This window comes from Haliaeetus albicilla, chromosome 11 (genome assembly GCF_947461875.1).
Source record: "Haliaeetus albicilla chromosome 11, bHalAlb1.1, whole genome shotgun sequence".
Lineage (NCBI taxonomy): Eukaryota > Metazoa > Chordata > Aves > Accipitriformes > Accipitridae > Haliaeetus > Haliaeetus albicilla.
Genome location: NC_091493.1, coordinates 8,085,861 through 8,104,861, shown reverse-complemented (window position 1 = coordinate 8,104,861; position 19,001 = coordinate 8,085,861). Strand labels below are relative to the sequence as shown.

The window sequence follows — 19,001 nt, the reverse complement described above, 5'->3', positions numbered from 1 at the left end:
TGGCCGCACACATACGTGCTCCTCAAAGCAAAGTCATTTCTAAAAAAACAGGTTCGTAACTTAATGTTCTTTCTTCATCCAGCTGCCCGGCTTTGATCAGCTAGTTATTTCCATTGCCTTCAGTGGGACTGCTCACGTTTGAGTGTCTTGTTGAACCAAGGCCTAAATATTTTGAAAACCTGCATCAGCAAAATACGCATCTGCTCTGGGCTAATCTCACCCAGCAAGCCCCACGGCGTGCTTAACCTTAAGCCACTCATCAGACCTATCAATGCTAATCTTAAGTGCTTTGCTGATTTGGAGCACTATAATTTTCCAGAAGACGCAGCCGCTGCTCCTTCTGACCAAAACTAGCCTGAAAATGGACTGGGAGGTGCAGTGACATCCTCAATCCAGCAACCAGGACGGGCCGGCTGAGCCAGGGGCTGCATCCCCAGGATCACAGCACACAGCTGCTGGTGCTGCCCTCAGCAGAACATTTCCAGAGCAGGCTGAAGGTGCTGCAGACGGCAGGTATGGAGAGGAGGGATCTTGAGGAGAGAGGGGAGCTCTCTCTTGGCCTCCCTGCCGTCCCTCTCTGCTGGGGTTGCATCAGAGGTCTCGCTCCCAGCCAGCACACCAGCTTTCATAACAATAAATTATAACTTGGCACTTCTGTAGCACTCTCCAGTTCAAAGCCGTGCTGAAACATTATCTAATTAATTCGCACAATAGCCCTGGAAGGCAAGAAAGGGAGGTAGCGAGATGAGGTACTTGCCCAATGACAAACACTGAGTCAGTGGGGGAGTGGGAGGAAAACACAAGGGCCCTTGATGTTTAGATCTGACGATGGCATCCTTGTCATAACAGCATTTCAGTCATTTAAAAAATAGCGCCCGTACATTTAATTACAATTACAGCCAACTACTCCAAATTAATAGATTAAACTGGGAGAGAAAATTTTATCCTAATTAGCACCCCCCAAAAAAATCAAATGCTTTGCACATCTGTAAGATGTTAACCAAACCAATTAAAAAACATAACTGCGTGGTATAAGCACAATTAGCAAAACCCCTTTCTAAAGGCTTAGGGCACACAGCAGAGGCTGCCTCGCACCGTGGCTTCGCCTGGCAGCAAGGCTGCTTGGGGCACCGCTGCCGGGACCCTGTGCCCCACTGCAGGCTGCGAGGGGCTTGAGGCAGCAGTAAAAGCCACCACAACCAGCCTGTCACCACTGCAGCGCCTGCAAGATGAAGTCTCCATCCTCCTTGCTCCCCTATTGTTTTATCGTATTAAAAAAAAAAGCAAAACTATAAGGCGACAAGGGGAGGTATCGGTCCAAACAAAGAACCTCCAAATGTCACTGGCACCGTAACAGTAGCAGAGCAGATACTCACATCAAGAAGAAGCAATAAAAAGGCAGGGATTTATTCACAGAAACTGTCATTACAGGAAGTAATGGGCAATTAGAAACAGTGTTTCATAAACTCACATCAGTAGAAATATTTGTATAGAATACATTGCTAGGCATGAGGGGTTAGAAGAAGTATGTTCAGAGATTTAATGTAATCCTTAATATGATTCCAGAGGTCCATTAATCAGCTGGAAGACCTTCTGTAACAATACAATTTTATTAAAATATTCAGTAGTTATAGACTGAAGAGGAAAAGACCAACTGAAGCTAATTAACTTCAGGAAAAATTCTGTACTGTACTCAGAGTACCTGACTGAAAGGGGGGGGGGGGGGTAAAGGAAAGATAAAGTTGCATTAAAATGCAATTAATGGAAAATATTTCTAGGAAAATAAACAGAAACAGCATTAAAAAAAAAAGTGACCTGTATACAAGGAAATATTCAAAGGGAAAAATGGAGTGCATATGTGGAGATCTTACCATTGTGGAGGGTTGTTAAATGGGAGAAACCTTGATTTGAAAGATATTTGCATGAGCAGGAAAAACACCAATTTGCTAATACTGTGGATTAAGGTGTCTATTGGTGCAGGATAAAACATGTTTTCTAACAAGCAATTCAGACAAAAATAATGCCATGCTGCTTTGCTTTTCTGACCATTTAATCAGAGACCTGTATTAGAAAAGAAGTCTCTGTGCAGGATAGTGTATCTGACTATGAAAACGTGCCGTGCGGTAGCCACCCAGTAGCTAACACGTCTTCAGCTCTGGGGCTTTGCTTTTCAACCCTTGTTCTCCCAGGGAATTTTTTTCAGAGTTTGTACTAGGCTGGTTCTGTTGGTCTGGCCATGCCGTAACGATATCCAGCCTCTGGAAGCCTTCCAAGGAAGTTGGTGAACAGGGGATCGCTGTGCGTTGCTGTTTTATAGCCCAAATGGCTCTCAATAATTGAACATTAGCGTGATGGGAAAAGTACCAATAAAACTTTTATTATAAATCTTCGCCTTCCTTCAGGACTTAGGGTCAAGTAAATAAAACCATGCACAATTAGCATACTGTTTTTAGCATCAGCAGTTATGAAAACTGTGGCACGTACATAATTTTTCTTGAGCAGCTCATTTTTCTGTCCTTCACTAACCTTTTTCTCTCCCAAGTAATGGACTATTTTTTATGTCAAGCACTTTGTAGCAGTCTGGGTCTAACTTTCCCTTCTTCCCTCTTGCTACCATAGGATCTGTCTCTCTATTGGAAAACCGCTGTGCTTTCAACGAAGCAAGAATATTTTCTTCCTCACTATCACCATGTTTTCCCTCCTTCCCTCCCTCACTCCGGGGTTAGAGGGGAACTGAGCCAGGAGCTCTTCCTCCTCCAGCCCCGGTTTGGTGGGATCTACCCTGAAAACAGAAGTCCTGTTTGCATCCACCCCCTCCTGCCACCCCTTGGCAATCCCAGCCCGCAACCCCAGGGCCAAGGATGTAATGGGTCGGCGGTAGCCTTTTCATACATCAGGCATGTAGCTAGGACAAAAAAACCCCAGCCCTTTACTGATACCCTGCCCAGCATCCCTGCACCGGCCTCAGCCAGGCAACCCCCAGTCTTCCAGCCTTCACCCCCTTCCCGGGGAGAGGGCTGGCAGGGGCAGGAGGGCTACCCCGAAGCTGTCGTTGCTGCCCCTGCAGAGCCCTCCGACTGGGGGGGGCCTCGCACAGCTCTGCAGCTCACGCCGGGGCAGCCATGCCTGCTTTCCTCCAGGCCAAGCCGCTCGTGCCGAGTTTGCTGTCATTGCAGAGGCTACGTGATAAAAATTGCCACCGATGGACTTCCAGGAGTTTCATCAAATTGCATTGACTCGACTGAGCTTAAAAAAGCCCCAGTTACAAACTCCTTCCACAGGGGCAGGCATGGAGAGGTTTTTGGGGGTGCTGTGCACGCCCTGCACGCCAGGCTGCAGCAGCCAGTCGTAGAGCACGTCTCGATTTCTTGCACAGTGCATGCTACAGACAAAGCCCATGTTAAATACCCCCCCCAAGAAATTAGCATTAATTAGCAGGGTGCTGCAATGCTGCAAGCGACCACCATTTATCCCACCAACGTCAGCTCTGCACTATGGGAGCTCTTAGAATTTCTGACATTGAAACTATTACTGGCCACAAATAAAATGTAATTGATACTCCTTCAGAAATGGATAAAGTACAGTAGGATACTCTGCAGCATTATTATTAGGCAGTGCTAAATCAAATATCAAAGGATGAAAAGAACGCCTCATCTAGCAATCGAGTTTATTTTCATAGATGGAATAAAAGTCCCACAACTTAAAATTTTGCCTCTAAGGGGAATGTTCTCATTGGGGAAAAAACGAAAAAAAGACAAAAGTGCACATTAGAGGTAGAGCCCTCACTCACTCCAGGGCTGTCTGCGCTGTTTGCTAGTACTGGCAAGATTTCTGTTTTCCTACTCAAATGACTGTTGATGCTTCAACCTTGTTTTTCCCAAATATCCTGAGCTACTGTTAGAGTCAATACACTCAGTGCAAAACAAACCACCACCCAGCAAATCCTGTTTGTGCAACATTTAACATGAAATTTTAAACTCTGCAAATTTAGCTATGGAATTCCCGTTCCAACCCTCGCCGTCTCCGTTGTATCAAAGCTTCAACGGGAAGCAGCGAGCGGTGACACGGCCGGCCTGCGCGGCAGGAGCTGGAGGGCTGGGACCTGCCGGCGGTGGGGGACCACCCTGCCTGGGCACCCACGGCGCTGGCCTGGATGGCCCGAGGGGCACGTCTGCCCCGGTCGCAGCCTGCTCAGGCGCTGAGCGCTACCCACGGCCGGGCCTTGCTGCGAAAGCGTCTTCGGGAGCCTCAAGGCGAGCCAGCAGCTACTCACGTGTGCCCTCATGGTCAAGACCAACTGCCCGAGCTTGAAGGTGCCACATAAATCACCACCAGCAGGAGGGGACCTGTTGAGATTCCCCTACACGTCTCTGCTACCTGCACAGGCAACCCCGCTTTTCTGTCTACGTAAAGAGAGCTTCTGCCTGCCGGAACTACCGTTCCAGGTACAATCACAGCTTTATTCCTCATCAGTGTCAGGCACTGAGGGGACCAGGCAGAGGAGAGAGATGCGTCAAATGAAATGCTGCCTTTTGGATGCCGTTACGGAGAGGTGAAGTCAGGCTCTTCTACAGCGCTGCTCCTGCCTTCCAGCTGGCGGGTCACCGCAGCCTTTGCTTCCAACCGTAAAACTGCGATATAATATTAAATATATACATCTGCACTCCGTTTACTGAAAACCTTCTTTTTCATTCAGTTGATCTGGGCACTCGCGAGCAGGAGGGAGGCATCTGGATGGCGAGGTGTCCAGGAGGAAGATCGCTGCTGTTGGACTGTGACCTGCAATAAGATGTGTCTGTTCTCCAGTGGCATAAGTGGCATTTGCCCTCCAGGCTCTGGCGTAAGGACCTGAACCATCAGCACTGTACCAGTGATGTCCTGACCTAGGTAAAACATGTGTTGCAACACAGGCTGGCTGCTAAAATGATGAAAACCACCTAATTTACTGTCACTGCTTCAAAAGCTGGCAGCCCTAGTAGCTCGGAAACACTGACAAACCAACCCATTACGCTCTCCTGAAGCCAAGCGCCTTTCACCGCAGTCAGGAGAGCTTTGCTGACTGACGCCAGGCGAGGAGCGGTTCCCATGTGGGTCAGCAGATAACAAGCAGCAAACTGAGCTGGGTCTGTAGCAGCAGTGCTTCCTCGGGTGCCAAGCTGGGGTAAAACACATCATCTTGCCTTGAAAGCCAGGTAAAACCGAAACCTGAGTAATGAAAATTATTTATTGCACCAGAGCAGAAGCCTGTGGTCCAGAGCAGCAAGTGTGCACTGATGCTGCCTAAAAAACTTTGCTTTGGCCACATTATTTACATATACATATGCAGTGGTCCCTCACCTATAAGATACAGGAAGTGCATGCAATATACAGATGTACACTTTCTTTACATCATCTGCAGTGAGCTGGTTATTGATCTCGCTGACACACACTGGGGAAAAAACTGCTGTCAGTAGTGCTTTTCCTGGTTCTCGATGGGGTGAAGGAAATTAAAGGAGGTGCAGAGTTAACACGCGTTGGAGAAGAGGCTGCGCATACCCCTGCTGCACATACCCCTGCTGCACAGGTCCTTTCCCCACGCCCATGGAGTCCCCTGCGTCCCAGGGAGGTGGGTTTCCTTAGCTTTGCTGAGGATGTGCTGGCTGCTGTGTTTACCTCCTGTTCCCCCCACCTGGGGACGGCCTGCCAAGTGATGGCCTGTCACACTGGGAAGAGGAGGAGGTGGATCAGACAAAAGAAACCGAGAGTAAAAGAAGTAAAAAGCCAGGGGTGGTTAATGGCTGGCCTTGCGAAGCCGCGTGTCTATAAGGTACAAGAACACTGCCAAATACGCGTTATCCAAGAGTTTTAACACAATTTATTTTATGCTTAAATAATCAACTAGATCATCCAGTGTTTGTTGTTTTCATACATATGTAATTAGAGCTATTATCAATGAATGCTGTTTCCATATGAATATAATCAACAAATTAAAGTATTTCACCAAAACCCAAATAAAAATGCCCTTTAAAACACAGCAGCCTTAACGACCTAATATTACACTGCTAGGATGATTACAGATGATTGGCTTACTGAAAGATTCTACATCTTATAGCCATTACACAATACAGTAATAATTTTACAGCGTGCTGCCAGTCTATTAGCTAATAATTTCTCTTCAGTTCATTTAAAAATATCCCAAACTTGTGCTCCTTAGAGCACCAACCCACTTCTAAAGCTGCAAGCATTACCCCCGTTATAAAGCGAGAACAGATAGCACCCCCCTCCCCATAATGCAACTACTGTATATGTTATGGGTTTTAGGTCATTTCATTGAAAAATTGGCAACAGCAACAAATATTAGATGAAGGGCTTTGTGTTTACAGATAAAATCTTATTTTTCATGTTGCGGTATAGTGTTTGCAAAACTGGAAAAGATTTAATCAAAATAAGGTGAAACACATGCATCAAAATATTAGTACTCTGAAGAAAAATTTTCACAGAACTACAGAATTCCTCATTTTGGGAATCATTTAAATTTGCAGCAGATTTTAAAGATTTTTTTAAAATCAAGCTAGCGTTTTTGCATATACAAACATTATAATTGCTAATATACAAGAATCTGTGAAGATACACCCAGAATATCCCTGTAGGTGCAGCCATTTGAGACACCTAGCCTGCTCAATGCATTTGCAATATTCTGTTTGTGATCGAAAAGGCAGTGCCTTATCAACATTTATTCTATTTTGTTAGAATTTATACAGTGTTATTTATTTACAGCAAAACTATTGATGTTTAAAAAAGAAACAAATAGTGTTTTATACCCTGACAGTTTGGGTCCAAGAAAAATAAGGCGAGCTGTTGTGGATTTTAGTAATTTTAGTGTCTTTCCATGGTTTAACCATTTCGTCTTCGTACATCCCCTCTGGCCACAGGAATTTATTTCTTTTGAGATGACATCAAACTGCTTGAAAGAAGCTGTTAACAGCATGGCATCTTGTATATACACTGCATTGGTAACTGCGCACCCTCCAATCCTGTGAATGAACGTGAATTTCCATGCTCTGTAAATTGGCTCATGCTAAATTAATTTTTTTGTTTGGTTTTTTTTTTTTGTTTGTTTGTTTTTGCATAAAAACCATGCGGTTAATGTGTGGAAGCAGCAAACACACGCACACTTTTATAGGTGAATGTTTAATTCCTGTTGATTTTTCTTCCGTGAGTTTCCCTCTAGAATACTGGCAGTAAAAGCACACAGTCCTACGGAAAGAAAAGATAGCACAAATCATTTCAGAAAATCTTGTTAGAATCAATTTCGTGCCTTTCTCTGACTAAATAGAAAAGTTCTAAGTGGCATTATGGAATTCCGCAATAGGATAAATCACACTTTCTAGGCAGGTAATGTCATTAGTTGAGCTCCCAGCATGAAGGGAAAACGCAGCTGCAGATGTCCACGTTGCTCGTGAACTGACTTACAAATACGTTTGCAACATGCTGCATTTCATCAGCCCAGACAAAGCACCAGCTCATCAGATCCGATGATGACAAGGAATAGGTGATCTCCATAGCGGAAGAAATAGCATCATCTCCAGAATGCGAGCGCTGCTGCTTTCACAGCACATTTTTGTTTATTGTTTGCAAGCATCCCCACAGTGGTGGAAAACTGCAATCCTTGCACATCCACCTCTGCCAGTCGCTCAGGGAACGTGACCGGGAGAGCCAGGAATGTGGAGTCCAGCCTTTAGGAGGCTTGGCGAAGGACAAAGCAAGGAAGAGGAGCAGCCCCATCCATCTCCCACCTGGCTTGTGTGAGTGGCACCAGGGAGACGGGGGGCCAGCTCCTGCTCTCTCGCCCATCCAAAAATAGTCAAGCAGCCACGCACATAAGGACAGCAAGTTTGTTACATCTGTTGTACAACAGCGATGTCTTGCAGCAGGCAGGCAGGAAGCAGAAATACAAACACACCGGCGAACGGGAGCTGGAAGACCTGCAGGTTCCCCAGCACCTGGGCACAGGAAAGCCTGTTTGGGAGTGCAGCTTGCGCAGCGCCTGCAGGATTCAGGCTGGCATGGACATGTCTGTTTACTAATCAGGTCACAGGTCCACACGCATTCCCCAGGAGTGCTCGTGCTCTCCTTCTACGCTAAAACAATCTGTCCTTGCCCACATCTACGGTTGTCATAAATCTATCCTGCTGCTAAAAGCCGCCTGTTCACATTGCAGCGGTCACGCCAGCTCATACAGTGCCGTCCTGCAGAATTGCATTGCATGCAAAAGTTCTTGGCTTTTCCTTTCAACCTATATTTCACAACAGGTTTATTTGCAATGGTGACAAAGACATTTTTATGGCAAAATTGAGCTAACGTTGTGATTTTTTTCAAACATTCTAAGGAAAAGCAACACCTCTGCCTCCCAAACAGAATTTTTTAGTCTTTTGTGATCAATAAACGAACTAGTTTTCTATCAGAATCCCCTGTCCGTGCAAATACATCCACTCCTGCATTCAAATAAAATGTTTTCAATAGATTCTTGACTGGGCTCACAATTACTTAATGCACATTTGGTCATGCTTATCATATCAAAGTTTGGACCACAGAGATTCATCTTACAGGACAAAGCTCCCCCCTGAGCAAAGGTTTGTTATCTAAGGAAAACTCTCGAAGTTCCTCAGGGACTCTAGCCCAGAAGAGTTGCCTACTGGAAATCACAGGAGAAATGCATCAGCAGTCATGGGAGCAAATCAGGTTCTGTGGAACTCAGACTCTGGCTTTCTGAAGGTCAGAATATCTGTTTCATACATTAGGCAAGGACTGCCTTATTAATGCCATTTTATTTTAAAATGAAATGCTTCTCCCTTATCCCCAATGTACATTGCATCACGCTTGTATGCTGGCAGGCTCTTTATCAGCACTGCTTATGGGGTTCAGTGCCCCATCTGGCCTTCAGCGCCTTTGAATTCACAAATTTCCACTGGTTTTCCGCTGCAGATTGACAGTGGAGAAACACAGGAGCTAACCTGGGACATAATTTCATACAAGCAGTACCATCCCTTTGGCTTGCTTTCCTCCCATATCCTTGAGCTCCATGAAAGGTGTGTCAAAAGAATCACCTTCCTTTTCAAACCATTAAATATTTTATGAGTATGTTGAGCAGCAAGCCACATGAAGCAGTATTATTCTGCTAGCACATGTGGGAGGGCTCTCAATAGAAGCAGGAATTCAGCGGTTGTGCTAGGTGGATGCAGTAGGTGCTTACCAGATGCTGAAAGCATGCCAGTCGCCTCGCAGAGCTTCCTCCTTAGGGCTTGATCCCATAAAGCCCGCAGCTAGATCCCACACACCGTGTGCCACGGGTCTCAAATGGCACTACTCACATGCACAGAAAGTCCGCACGGCCAGGTGGCTTTAGGGGCTACCTTACATTGCAGCAGTCAGAAGGGACTAGTGACTCAGGAGAGACTCTGCTTCTGTCCTTTACCTCCACATCACTATCCAGTATGTTTTCCAGGTCCCGTTTATCCTGTTCTTAAATCCTACAGTCAAACCTATACTAGATGTATAGGAAAAGGATAACACACAGACTTGTACTTCGTAAACTCTTTCTCTGCCCAGTTCCTAAAACCCACCAAAGCTAAGAAAAGTTCTGAGTAGAAAAAAAGACATGAACATGGTAAACATACATGCTTGAAGCCATGACTGACTGACCAGCATTAACAGACACAGACTGGCTCCTCCCGTATTTACAGGCACATTTGCTGTGTGACTACAGTTATGTGATTGAGACAAAGCAGCCTCTGGCTTCACAGTGCTCCGGCACGCCGTTACAGAGCCCCTGCAAGGGTGTCTTAGTCTGTGCATTTGGTTTTAGTTTGGGAAGCCCTTATAACGTCAGCTGCTGTTTTGTTACAACCGTTAAGGCTGGATCAATAAAATTCACAAGAAACAGTTGGTAAGGATTATTTGTTGGCAAATATTGAGACACTTCACTGGCTCTTACAAGGACTCTGACTTGCGTAACTGCCCTCAGACCACATGGCCGACAGTGGAAGAAGCCTTCCACTCCCAGCAGATTTACTTCTGTGCAGCTCCTTCACTATTTGTGTTTAAGTTGACTTTTAGGAGCAGAAAGTGCCATGGATTACAAACACTAGACTTTGTAAAACTCCCCAAAATCTTACACATGCCTCAGTATTGCTTTGCTTTATGTTCCAGGAAGCAAAGCTCAGTTTCTGTACATGAATCGAAGGTCATTTTCTGCTTACAAGATCAAGGGCCATCTATTCAGCTTTGCAGCTCAAAAGCAATGTTAAGGTAGCCAAGGCAAGCCATTGCACAGCCCAGGCGCTAGTCCCCGTGCTGCGCAGTGCTGTGCTGGCAAAAGGCTTTAGCAGTGAAAGAAAATTGATCACACTGACCGCTCAGTGGTCGGCTTTCAGCTTTCATGAGTAACTTTTCTTCTCCACGTGTCTGACTTCTTTCTTCGTCTTAACCTTATAACCTTCTCCCTGCTTGAAAAGAGAAATATGAACATTAACAGAGTCTGCAGAGAGTGTTCATAATTACAAACCTGCTTCCAAAACAGGCTCCACATTTTGCTGTAACAGGATAAGTAAAAAGCAGTTAAATCACATTAACACTTCATTTCAAAGATACACACAATCTACTTATCCACTCTGATGAGCAGCAAAAGCACAGGCCTGAAATATCATCTTCATCATCCACAATTTCACCACGACCCCTGGGCTGGAATGCCCGACTGGCAGCCCTCGGCAGAGCCCCTGCCATCGACTGCAGCGGGATTCAGTGCCACCGTCAAGGAAAATCACCTTTCCCAACTGGCCTCCCGGGTCAGCTGGGATTGGTGGACATTTCCAACAGCATAGGCCACGGCTGCTGTTATGATGTTTCACAATGTCTGTGCTTTAAAGTGAGCAGGTTAGTAATGGAATAGGGGGAGGAAGAAGAAAGCCAGCAAAAACCACCACCAAAGCAGTGCAGAAGTAAAACCAATGACAGTGACAAGCAGTGCAGGTTTCAGTGTCTTTAAAACAGCAAACCCCAAAATAAAGTTCATCTTCACTCATTAAAAGTAGCTCAATAATCATCTAAAAATAAATACTCCAGTAATCACAAGCCTCATTCACATCAGAGAAAGGCATCTGTTTATGTGTGGTTATCGGCAGAATTTACCCCTCGGGTGATCTGCATTGATGTATTTGTAACTATTTGTAGCTTCCGACTAATCTAATCTGGTGCAGCAAATTGAAAATATTTCCCCTTTGCTGGGCAGGATTTATTTTTTCCCTGATAAAGGACTACAAAAGAAGGGATGGAAATATGTTTGTTTCAACTCTCTTATTTCTATGTCATGTCGTTCCCCCTCCCCCCCCTTTTTTCTTTTTTCTTACCAGCAGATGAAGAGTATTTGTTACCTTTGTTTGGTTTTGAATCTGTTTTCACTCAGTCAAAAATTCCATTAACCTCAATGACAACTTTACTGGAGCAAAAACCTCCTAGGGCTATGCGCTGGGGACCAAGGCAGGCTCTCCCCTGTAGCCATTTGACCCCAGAGGTGCTGCCTGTTCCCCCAGAGCCTCCTTGGGACAGAGGATAGCTCGAGGCACAGCCTGCCCACACCTGCCCGTACCCCTGGAGCCCCCTGCAAGGGGGCTAGAGCGTGCTGGGGCACAACGGGCCTGCCCTTCCCACTGCCCTCCTTTCTTTTCAGGGGTGCTGAAGCTGGGCACAGTCTGGCCCTACAGAAGGGCTTCTGATTTTAACTGCCAGGGACAAAATCCTGTCTTGGTGCCTGCTTGTAAAGGATCCCATTGCTTTGGGTACGTTCGCGTTCCCCTGAATCCTGCAAACCCTCAGTCACTAGCACAGGGGTATTACGCAGGTGAGCGAGAGGCCGGTGGGGACCAGACTGCAGCTCACTCCTCTGGGCTGGTGAAAAAGCAACACGCTACACCTAAGGGTGTAAGGCGCAAATTCTGCAAGGGCTTAACCAAACCCACAGACACGGCTCATCTTGATGGCACAAAACAGGCCCCAAAACTATGGTTTAATAAGCCTGCTGCCTGTAACACAGAAAGAGACCTTAACGCTTTGTGCTGAGAGAATTCAGCCAGGCCCCCTTGACACAGCCCCTGCCTGCACAGAGCACAGAGACCCCTGCCCCGTTACCCAAATGCACAACTTGTCAATAACCGCAAGCACTGCACTTTGCCGAGGCTTCTTGTTAAATGCAAACCTCCAGCCCTTTAGCACTTTCCAGCAGTCAACACAACCCTCTACATCTACTGTTAATTCCTGACAGTCCCCGTTCCATTACCATTTCGCCAACTTTCCTCTCATGGGGGATAACAACGCGTCTTACTACCTTCCGTGTGATCTGTGGGAAGCAATAAATGAAAAGGATCGATTTTTTTTTTTTCCTAGATTCTAAAGGGAGAAAGTATGTTAAAAGAAGTTACTTGAATGCAAAGACTCAGAGCAGTGATGTAATTCATGATTACTTTTCTTGTGATGACGTTGCCTTCTTCGTCGGTAAACTGTTCCTCTGTTACAGATTCACCAGGAATGTTTTTTGCTTCCTCACCCTAAAGAATGTGTTATAAGATTAGCAATATAGCCTATATTCTGCCAAACCCACACATATTTCCACACCAATCCAAGCAACAAGCACATGCTAGCTTCAACTTTATGTAACAGTTTGCTTTATGTCACACAAATAGTATGAAAGCCTTGCTCATTTAGCATGCCAATACCTGTGCATTTATTCTACAGAATGTGTCCTTAAAGCCTGTAGTGAGCTTCTAGCACATTGTTCTTACTAACTAATTCATGACATGAAGCTCTCTGGGCAACAAATCATCTTGCGATCGGTCTGAGTCCTATGAGATGGAGGCACAAATTCGTGATGATAAACTCTCTAATCAGACGTCCATTAGCTTCTCACAGCTCCTCAGTGCCCAGCACACACAGACACATGGTCTAACACCAAAATAAGGTGGGGGAAATTTGGGATTTAAAAAGACAGCTCTGCCTATAGCTTGCTAAACACAAGATCTTAAACACACGCACAAAAGACAAGACTTCTCAGCATTTACAAAATGGAGAAAGGTATCTTACGTGACACTTTTCCTGGCACGGTAACGCCTGCTGACCTGCCGAGGAGCCTCGGCAGCCTGGTGCATGACTTACTGACATCGGCAGCACTCCAGCCATCGCTTCTTGTAGTACCAGCAATTTATAGGACCAGCGTAAATAAATGTAAAAGCAGTTTCCTAACTGCTATACACTAGTGACTTAATACCACTACAAGAATTATTGCTCAAATTATAAATAAATGACATTACTTTAGAGTCTAAGGCTAGCTGGCAGTCATGAACTCATGTTTCAGAAGAACTTTGACTATTTTATCTCATAAAGTCATGTTTCCAAACCTGGGTGCTGAAGCAAGGACTGCATTTGATGCTTCAAAAATATGTCATCTGTGCTTATTTATTTCACATAAATAAAGTAAATATAATCATAATGTTGCTGGCCTACATGTGAAAAATTTGCACACATAAATGAATAACCCTTTAAACAAACAAACAAAAAAAATCCTTGAAACTTTTCTTCCCTCACCCTCAACCCACTATGGAAAAAATGGCAACTAGAGGGAGGAAGCAGAAAGAAGCATTGTATAAAACATGTTATATCAATATTAACAACAAAATAATATTTGAAATGAGATTATTACAGCTCAATATCAAGCTTTCATAGTGCTTCCATGTACTAAGCTGCACAGGGCAAATATAATTCCTATTTACTGTGGTCTACATGCTACACAGTTGTCTACGTAAGCTCCTGGCACTGCTCTATAATGAACAAATACGGTGATGCCATGTTTAATTTTTTTAACTGTTTTCCCTACAAACACAGCTTTTTCAATATGTACATTATAATATTAGGTTTATACATTATTTCTAAGCTCTAAACTAAATAAACCTTTCCTCCTGTTTACAAGCCATTTGCGGTCTTTTCTATAGTCAAGCTTTTCCATTTTCCTCGCTTTAGAGAGAGAGCCTGCAGCAGGCAAAGCCAGAGGGGTGTACCGAAGAGCAGAAGGCAGGTCTGCCGCTAACTGAGCCCATGGTCAGCATTCGTCATTATTCGGAAGTGCAGAATTTTTGCTTATTTCATAGTGAAAGCTGTATTGAAATTACCACTTGATAATTAAGTAATTAAACACTTTTGGACATTTTACATGCCTTTTCCCCATGCTTTCCCAGGCTATATATAAACTGCAAAACTTGCTGAACTTTGATGCTTCTGGAAGCATCGCTGAAAGAAGGGCAGGCTCCAGAGCCAGGCGGCTGTCACTGCGTAAGGACGTAAGGATGAGGTCTTGTGTCTGAGATACACCTGGGGCTGAAGGGACCTAGCTGAGGTCCCCAGGCCTGGGAATAGTGGCATCCCTGCAAGAAGCACGGCAGAACAAACGGCTGCTGAAGCCTTCAGATGGAGCCTGGGCTGGGCCCATACAACTCATTTCCCAGAAGGACTCTGCTGGCTGAGGGGTCACGGGCAGGAGAAATTACACACTTGCCTAAGAACTGACGTCATGCTACGTGCAGGAGGAGGGAAGTAAGAGGCTGGCCTCCGTGGTGAGCGGGGCCCCAACGACAGCAGCCTGCTCCTTCCTTTCTCATGAGCGAGACGGCAGAAACGAGAATGGCACGGGGACCGCTGCTGCGGCAGGGGGGGCGATGACTGGGTAAAGGTTTGGGGAACTGAAACCTGGGGGGTTTCCTAGCCACAACGGGGGGAAATACTGATTCTGGAGACCTAATACTTTTCATCAGAAGCGTAGCAGATGGGGAACTAGCTGCACAGTTTCTTTCCTGGCCTCTCACCCGTGGTCTCAGAGACTCCCCAGCGGGCTGCCACGCCGTGCCCTAAGGGACAGGAGGGAGCCCTGGCCCAGACGTCCCTCCCACCCCATGGAGCACAGAGGTGTGGAGAGGTTCCCTTTCATGAACGGGATCTCCAAAGCCACTACAATAAACCCCATGAAAAACAGAAATAAAACAACATGGCCAGTAGCAAAGTCACCAGACTACCTGGCACACCAATACTGCCTGCATTTACTGGTCCTTTGACGCCTTACTGCCACTATGAGCAAGGTTAATCCTTAAACCAAGTTAGTGAGAATTACTGCATTCAGCTTTAAAGTGGAAAATGCATTGATGCACTGAAAGATGTCTCTTGGAAGAAAACGCAGTTTTAAAGGTATGGTGAATCTTGGTTTTTAATTACCTACGTGCTCCTTTAAGCACAATTTAAGGATAAATGCTGTTAACTACTCAGCAGTCAGCACGCATGAAATCCAGCTTTCACAATTTTCTTGCTGGTGGGTAGTTAAACAAATTGCAGGAGGGCTCACAATTGGCAGGAGGTAGATCTGATTTACTGACATTTCTAAGCCTATGCAGTTATAAAGACGGATGTTTGCTAAGGAAAAAAACCCTTACCCACTGGCAGTTTTACTTGTCAGATCTCAAACCAGCTTTGGGTTAGAATGGCACATTAGATGACCTTGTCAACAAAAGCTGTTTTTAAACACAAAGCTGGTATGTCTGCGTCACAGCTAAAGAATAAAATTCCTTCTGCTGCATCATACTTATGTAGGCTTCATTTCAGCCTCGACCCGTTGAAATCACTGTCACAATACCAAGAGCTTTAGAAAGGCAGGGAGAAAACCTAATACCGTGATTACTGGAAGCTCGGTTATATCCCGGGGACTAAACCATACAAAGGCTGCCTCAGCCCCAGAACATGCCAGGAAGCTTTGCAATGCAGAGTGCTTTAATGTCACCCTGCTCGCCGGAGTGTAGTCCTGCCAAAACCAGCTGGTATCCTCTCTCTGCTGCTCTCCAGGGCAGGAGAAGCAAAGAGCAGCTTCCTCAAAGTCTTCTGCCAGCTCTACTGATTTTCTTAACAGTTATTTGCAGATTATGGGTGTTCCCAGGGCCCTCCAGATAAACAGAGTTATACAGTTGGTGCTGCAGTATTGTGCCAAAGTTCACTGCAGCTTTGTCAGAGCTCTGGTTTTCTTTCATGTTTGTTTTGCTACTAGAGGGATAATAGTCCCTTTTATTCCTCCTATACATCTAGTGTTGTTGTAACAGTGGAGAAAAAAGGTGCGGCTGGATGCCTCTTACCCAGATGGATAAAAGGGAATTTAAAAGCAGGCGGAAATAAGCAAGATGGAAAGATCCTAAATATTTAATTTTGCCAAAGACCAGAGGCAACGCTGCAATGGGAACAGGAGCTGTACAGAGCGCTCAGACCTCTTCCCTTACTGGCCTAAGCCACCATCAAGACATAATCCTTTCAGTCTCGAGATCACATTCTTGTCATGCACAAACAGCAGCTGCGCCTCAGTCTCCTTGGGGTCTCAAGCCTCTGTGGCAGTGGCAGTAGAAACAAACATCTTTCATTAAGGTCACTTTCATTAGTGAGTTCTGCCTACGCAGGGAGACCTTGTTAATCAGATGCCATGACTCTCCGCCTGTGCTGAGTCTGTACTTGCTTGTTTGCAGATGAATTGCTAAAGCCATGGCGGGGGGGGGCACAACAACAAACCGCCAGGCAAGTCAAGGAGACCTGAAAGGAAATGGTGCCTCAAATGGGGCAGAGTACAGTCCAATACCGCGAGCTGGGTCATAGGTCTGTTGCTTGTTGCATGGAGGACAACATGATGAACAGACCTTGTAACAGCACTTGTAGTCTGTGGTTTAATTTACCTCTGTGTTATCTTACTGAGGCTGGCAACTCCGAACCTGTCGGTCCCTGCCGGGGCGAGGGCACTTTCAGAGTAGAGCAATTCTGCAGCTCTCCCAGCCTGGCAGGGACTGCAGCAGAGAGGCTGCGCCCAGCTGAATACACAAATGAAAATGCTTCCCATGTGCCTTATGTGGGGCACAGGCCCTTAATTCTTCTCACTGCCAGGATGGCCACATTTTCGCTTTCCATAAAGAAGTTTCCTCTGAATAATATGATCATGAAAGCTGCTGGTTCTAGTTTTGACTGACTGCTGCTCAGGCTCCCATGCCACTCCTCCAGTGCAGGCTGAACCAAACCCTCTGCAATCAGTAATGGGCGGTTTCATGAGCAAAATGCATGGAAAGAGACAAATAAATCTTTAACGAAAATTGGCAAGAAATAACAAAAGTACAAGACACAAAATGACATCAGATTTTAATAACCCCTGCTTAGAAATCTATCTTATTTTCCGTTACAAAATTCTACCGTAAACCTTTTGGCAAGGATTTTACTAAACAGTTTTTGCCAAAAATTTGTACCCATGAAAGACATAACCACCTCTGAAAAAGCATAAAAAATTAGACTCTGATTTCTGTCATGACTGAATAAAGGAGCTTTGGATCAGGCTCTGAATGTGCACATTGTGGCAGCACTCTTATTTTTCCCTTGTGTGCTAATTGCTTGCATTCCTGCGCTACCATAAAAACCCGTTTCTTTTGCAATGCCCCATCCCATCAATCCGCCATGTGAACAGAAGAGGGGAAAGGAAGCAAAACCAAAACCATATGCACTACCTTGAGGTTAGAATACGATCCTATTACATGTGGAAATGGGCATCAGTCCTTGCTTGTCTGGTTTTATGGGCTCAGCCCTCTGAAGTGCTAAATCCCATGGGAATGTGCTTGAGAGTAGAGTGCTGAACACTTGACAGGACTCAGCTCTTGGACTGCTGGGAAAATACCTCCAGGGTAGAGAAAAGTCTTTCTCCATATTTGGGCCAGGACAGAGAACTAAGGTAGCAGTTAAATGGAAATAATACTCTTAGCAATAATACAGAACAGCACTGAAATGAAAAACAAGTTGGGAAAGAAGAACAAAGGTAATGAAGCAATTCAGCCCTGATGGTAGCTGTTGAGGCACACAGCAAAGCCTTTTTTCTACAGGACTCAATCTATCCTCAACTTTTGGCGTTACCAAACTTTATGCCTGCAGGCTACGTGAGTACCTCTGTTGCCTTTAATGCAACACGCAGGCAGTAATGAATATATGCCACAGCAAAACGACGCAGCTCCCTTGTGCGGCTCTACCCGGCGGAGGCTCCAAGGGCACCCTCGTCCCCTCCCGGCTGCTGCCATTGGCACAAGCCGGCGGAGCGGGCTGACGGCACGGGCAAGGCACTGCCAGCCTTTTATGATGCCTGCGCCCAGGTTTTTCAGATGTTCAAACCAGTTTTTGTTCCAGAGAATGCCAGCTCAACCAAGAAGTCTAGGGCCGGCTCCTAAGTAAACATAAGACAGTAGAGGGTAAGTACTCCCCTGGTCCAGGTGGGACTGCAGATAAGCACTGGGGCATTTCATTGTCAGCGTTGTGGCAGGCTCGCTGCCTGGGGGACGGGAAACGTCCCTGCCTCCTACTCTGCGTCGCACCTTAACAACTATTTGGCTAGCCACGAGTGTCAGAAACCACAGGAGCAGAAGGAGAGCCCGACTGCCCTCTCGCTACTGCTACGTGCAAGCGATGCCAGCCCCACTCAGCGTAAGCCTCAGAGAGGGGCACTGGGGCCGTGGGGTCGGGCAGAGTACCCACTCGCTGGGTGCTCAGGCACCGGCAGGCGAGAGCCCCCTGCTCCTCCTGACCGCTGCTCGGGGTCCTGCAGCAGAAACACCGGAGTTATTTTTACTCTGCCTGCTGAGAGCGTTGCTCCGTGCCTCTGAGCGCTGTATCCTGAGACCTCTTCCCTGCATGAGGAGCTGTTCCTCCGTTTGTGCATGCTCTCCCAGCGATTTCAACACACCCAAACTGAACCTCTGCTCCCAGGAACGTGCAGAAATTAAAGTCCAGATCTCTACCAACGTTAAAGTTTGACTCTTCTATTTCATACCACCATTTCATGAACCTTACGTGATAAAATATATTTACTGAAGTGGTTGTTTCCACTATCAAACTCTTTCCACTACCAAACTCTAAAAGGCCTGATGATTGCTGCT

General features: G+C 45.9%; 1 protein-coding gene across 25 annotated transcripts in view; it reads right to left on the bottom strand.

Moving 5' to 3' along the window:
• Positions 1 to 5,831: 5,831 nt before the first annotated feature.
• Positions 5,832 to 19,001, bottom strand: part of ANK3 (ankyrin 3) — a 381,574-nt gene continuing 368,404 nt past the window's right edge. For 21 of the 25 annotated variants that reach the window (XM_069796003.1, XM_069796006.1, XM_069796005.1 and 18 more), the window contains 4 exons: positions 12,495 to 12,578; positions 12,311 to 12,370; positions 10,392 to 10,484; positions 5,832 to 7,236 (listed from right to left, as the gene is read on the bottom strand). In XM_069796003.1, the coding sequence (XP_069652104.1) occupies positions 10,416 to 10,484; positions 12,311 to 12,370; positions 12,495 to 12,578 (213 nt within the window). In that variant the 3' untranslated portion in view covers positions 5,832 to 7,236; positions 10,392 to 10,415. The remainder of the gene's footprint in view (positions 7,237 to 10,391; positions 10,485 to 12,310; positions 12,371 to 12,494; positions 12,579 to 19,001) is intronic. The other 4 variants (XM_069796016.1, XM_069796027.1, XM_069796028.1 and 1 more) reach the window with 2 other exon arrangements.